Raw genomic sequence first — 4393 nt, 5'->3', positions numbered from 1 at the left:
ACAAAGTGTCCTGCTATAAATGGAGAAAGATGGCCGGTGTTTTACTCCGCGAGACTTCGCACAGGGAGCTCTGACGTCACGCTCCGTCCAGAGAGGCGCGCGTGACGTGCGACGACGGCGTGACGACGGGGGAGTGTGCGTGAGGGCGCACGTTTGATTGTTTTGAGAATGAAAATGTTTCCCCAGAAGGTTTATCTGAGCCACGTTTCTCCTCTGAGGAGTCCCACGTCCCCAATCAGCTGTTTCCGAGAAGCAGGGATATTTTCACATTCATTCCTGAAGTAATCCTGATGTAAATTATTGATTTTATCCATCTTTTATACCACTTTATCTTGTTCAGGGTCGCAGGGTGTTGGAGCCAACCCCACCCTATCGCTAGTCAAACACACGAGACAGACAAACACACACACACACCTAAGGGTATATTTAGTCACTAATTAACCTCACATTATGCCCTTGGACTGTGAGAGGAAATCGCAGGTCTCTCTCTCTCTCTCTCTCTCTCTCACACACACACACACACACACACACACACGGATCGAGTGAAAATGCAAACTGCACACAGAACTCCCCAGCCAATATCTGAACCCAGACCTTCTCACTGTGATGTGAGAGCACTAACCACTGCTCCACCGTGCACCCTGCTTCATGTCGAAATGAAATGTATTGCTACCCGCATTATTCACAGAAAAACAGTGTTGCCCTCAAATTTGTGACTAATCATACAAAGGTACTTTGTCAAGGTAACTTTTTTTTAAAAAAAGAGAGAGAGGCATCAGGTTTAACAGTGTGTGTATGACAAGTTGACATTTCAGATAGATTAGTAAAATTATATCAGTGGAGAAGGCACCTTTATTGTTTGGTCACATTCAGTATATATTACAGATTGTCCCACAGAGGAAACTGGAATCAAAACACTCGACCCGACTTGACCTAAGTTAATGGTTACCTTTTAATTCAATGATTCTGGCAGCAGAGTCATATTTACAGTTCAGCTCCTGTACATAAGTGTCTCCCTTCTTAAACACTGCACCACGCTGAGATGATCAGTGATCAAAGGTCACCTGTTTCATTCCATTTTCTGAAAGAAGCACAACGTCCATTAATTTTATTTTATTTTACACTGTTGGATAAAATTGTATTCAAAGACAAAGCGGGAGCCACAAATAAATGTTTTTTTGAACATTTGTATATATTTTTCAAACGGAGGCATCAGTTAACACATTAATGTTGAATTCATTTTTATTCTATGGAGATATTGAATTAAATGTAGACAACAGAATCCTTATACCTTCGAAAAGGGAAATTGTTGTTTTTCACATTATTTATCGGTCATTTAGCTGGTCTGAATCACTTGGTGATTTTTTATTTTTCTTGCTTTTCAGTCAGGAGGTTGTGTGGAAGTCATCTGATAATCAATTAAATCGTGTTTATAAACCAATTCCCGATAACCATAAAGATACAATCATCATTTACAGAGCACTCGCTAAAATACTTGGAAATGACACGTTTCTACTTTGGGGTTTTATTGGAAGATATTTGAACATTTAAAACCAAACACACATACAAGTAAAAGCCGACAAACTCTAACTAGCAAAGATGTCTTGCATGATTTCTTCATATAGCATTGCACAATTGTAATTACACATCTTCTTCAATTCTGTCCCTCGGTATCATAAATATCTGACCTTAAATATGATTAATAGAAGCATTAGGAGGTCAAAATGGTTATCCTGTGTTCTGGGTCCACTAGTTCACGTTGTTGTGACGCTCATTTCCTTTTCATATGAACTGTATGAAACACTTTTCCTAAACACGGCCAGTGTTCATGTTTTAGTGGGAAGTGAAAAGCACAATCATCCACAATGCAGCACCACGAGTGCAAACAAGAGGAAGAACCGTGGAAGTTATCTAATATGGTTTTTAATTGTTTATGCGGCTCCGTGGAGTTGAACAGTCAAATCAAACAAGTCATTTCGCCTCTCGCAGACATTTTTGCACATTTGCATTTGCACAGTTCGAATCACTTGAACCCGCTGGATGCCGATGAGATGAGGGTGCTTTCACGGGATGATATATTCACAGATGTACTTCTTGAGGCTGCGGCACACCTCGTCGGACCAGCGGCCCTGCGCGGCCACGGACAGGGCCACGCAGCTCTCCCGCTTCGTCCCGGTGGGCTGCTTCTTGGAGCGGTCCCAGTTGAAGTAGCTCACCGGCAGGCTGTTGACGTCCACGTATTGGCCCTCCTTCACGATGTCCGCCACGCCGATCCAGAAGTCCCCCGAGCCCGGGGCGCTCCTCTTTGCGTAGTCCCTCAGCTCGTTGTTCTCCGTGGCGTCCCGCGGCGTCGCCAGGGTCCCCCCCTGGGCGATGCAGTCCTCGTTCGCCTCGTGGTAATGCCTGGGCTCCTCGATGGTGAGGTAGCACTTCCTGTGTGCTTTGATGCCTCGGAGACACACTGGAAATGTCCCGAATAGACGGGACGTCAAAAGAGGTTCGGTTTGCAATTACATTTCTAAACGTTTCTGACTCAAAACTTTAAGTTCAACGCCATCCAATCTTTTATCATGTGAATGCGACTGCCCTCTACTGGTAATTTAGTATTGATGTAAGTGTAGAATGTCTGATAAACTGGCCCAAAAGTGCAGTATTGCAGTGATATATGACAGTACCTGTCTGCAATGCCTGCATCTCCTTAAGTGAATTCACCTCCTGCCACAACCTCTCAAGCTGAGACTTCACATCATCTTCCTCCGCCGCTGCATCACAACAAGGAGGCAGGAAAAAAAAACAGGTCAGATAAGCATTGGTGCACATCAAGTACCGAGGATGTGTGGGTGTGCGTGTGTGTGACATGTACTGGTACCTCCAGACTGACGTGGTGGAACAGCTTTCCTGGTGCGGGGTGGACGGCTGCAGCAAAGGTGAAGCACGGAACAGCAGAGAAGGAGGAATACAGGGAGGGCCAGACGTGCCATGACTGAGGCCAGAGGATCCCGCAGGGCAGGGACACAGTGGCACACCTTGTACTGCTGCGAAGGGAAGCAAAAGTACTACGGGCAACTCAATATATACTGGCCCTCTGTGTGCCTTTCTGGGTCCTGTCCCTGCATTGGCTCCACGTCTGCTTGTTTTTGTCCAAACATCAGGAGGAGGCAAGGAAGGAAAAAAGGAGGGAGGCAAATAATGATTTCCTTGTTTCTAGTTATTTTTAGATAAATATTGACTTGAGAAAGGGTACACCAAGCAGTATTCCTTTTCATTTCAAAAGCAAACTGGAACTTTATTGAGTTCTTTCAACCAATACAAAATGTTTTTCATCTAAGTGCCATTATTGGTCAGTTTTGGACATACATCCAACACATACAGTAATATTTTAGAAAAGACAATTCTAAATGTTTAAAAAAAAAACAGTTGAGGATAGTCACTGCATTAAGAGAGTGTCTAAATATATATTTTAAAGTTAGTCTTAAGGATTGTTATGCAATCTTGAAAAATAAAGCCGCTGCTATACCTGTGGAGGCCCAGCTCTGCTGCTGGTAAAGCTATTTTTAGAGTGAAATGTTGTATACTGATGGGAGGGGTGATCTAAATTAGAAAAACCCCTTGGGCATACACTCTTAATATAGCTATACAACCTTCAAAACCAGCTCAGGTAGGTTTTTCTCATGTTTGACCCTTCAAAATCATGGAGTAATAATTGTGCTTGAAACTGTATAATGTAGCTCCTGAACATTTGTTTCACTGCAGGCTATAAAGAGAAAAAAAAAACTTGGTATAGTTGTCTGAATAGGGAGGGCAGGGCCTTAGCTCCAGGACGAGCTTCAAAACTAATTTTTCATGCAAGTGAGCCATGGCTGAGAAGACAAATGTGTAGGTGTATATCAAACAATTACAATATAACTGAGTCAATTGTTTTGTCAATTATATCTACACGCATAACATAAACTGAAATGGTCCTATTTGACTATGCCCGACTCCATCCGTTATTGAAAAACAATGAACCCCCCCCCCTTAAATATCAAATATAGATTAAATTATGTCATTTGAGACCATGTTCTACATTTAAAGGCTCCCTGATGTGAATGATTGTGTTCACTTCATGCTGCTTCCAAAGTTTCAATATTGTAGTTAAACTATCTCACAAGAATGTGGTGAGGGGAAAGAAAATGTTTTGGAAAAAGAAGTATATTGACAAACCCTTGTTGCAACAGTTTATTTAATGTGCAATTCTTTATGCAGCATTCATTTTCAATTTCAAGATGCTATTTTGCTTCATTGCATCCGAATTCGCACATCCTGCTTTCATGACAAAGACTCACTATTTGTGTAGGTTTTAATACAATAATCCAAGTACTTTGACTTTTAATCGAGTCATTTTTTTTCAGAT

General features: G+C 42.2%; 1 protein-coding gene across 1 annotated transcript; it reads right to left on the bottom strand.

The window, feature by feature from the left end:
- Nucleotides 1-897: 897 nt before the first annotated feature.
- On the bottom strand, nucleotides 898-3033 carry clec3a (C-type lectin domain family 3, member A). The gene is made up of 3 exons (XM_080499548.1): nucleotides 2870-3033; nucleotides 2676-2762; nucleotides 898-2461 (listed from the first exon to the last, which is right to left on the bottom strand). Exons 1-3 carry the CDS (start codon nucleotides 2979-2981, stop codon nucleotides 2064-2066), a joined length of 597 nt encoding a protein of 198 aa, XP_080355674.1. The 5' UTR covers nucleotides 2982-3033; the 3' UTR covers nucleotides 898-2063.
- Between the last annotated feature and the right edge of the window lie 1360 nt (nucleotides 3034-4393).

Source organism: Blennius ocellaris, assembly GCF_963422515.1.
Source record: "Blennius ocellaris genome assembly, chromosome: 1".
In the NCBI taxonomy this organism is placed as follows: domain Eukaryota; kingdom Metazoa; phylum Chordata; class Actinopteri; order Blenniiformes; family Blenniidae; genus Blennius; species Blennius ocellaris.
The sequence above is the reverse complement of the archived record's forward strand: the minus strand, read 5'-3'. Positions and strand labels throughout refer to the sequence as shown.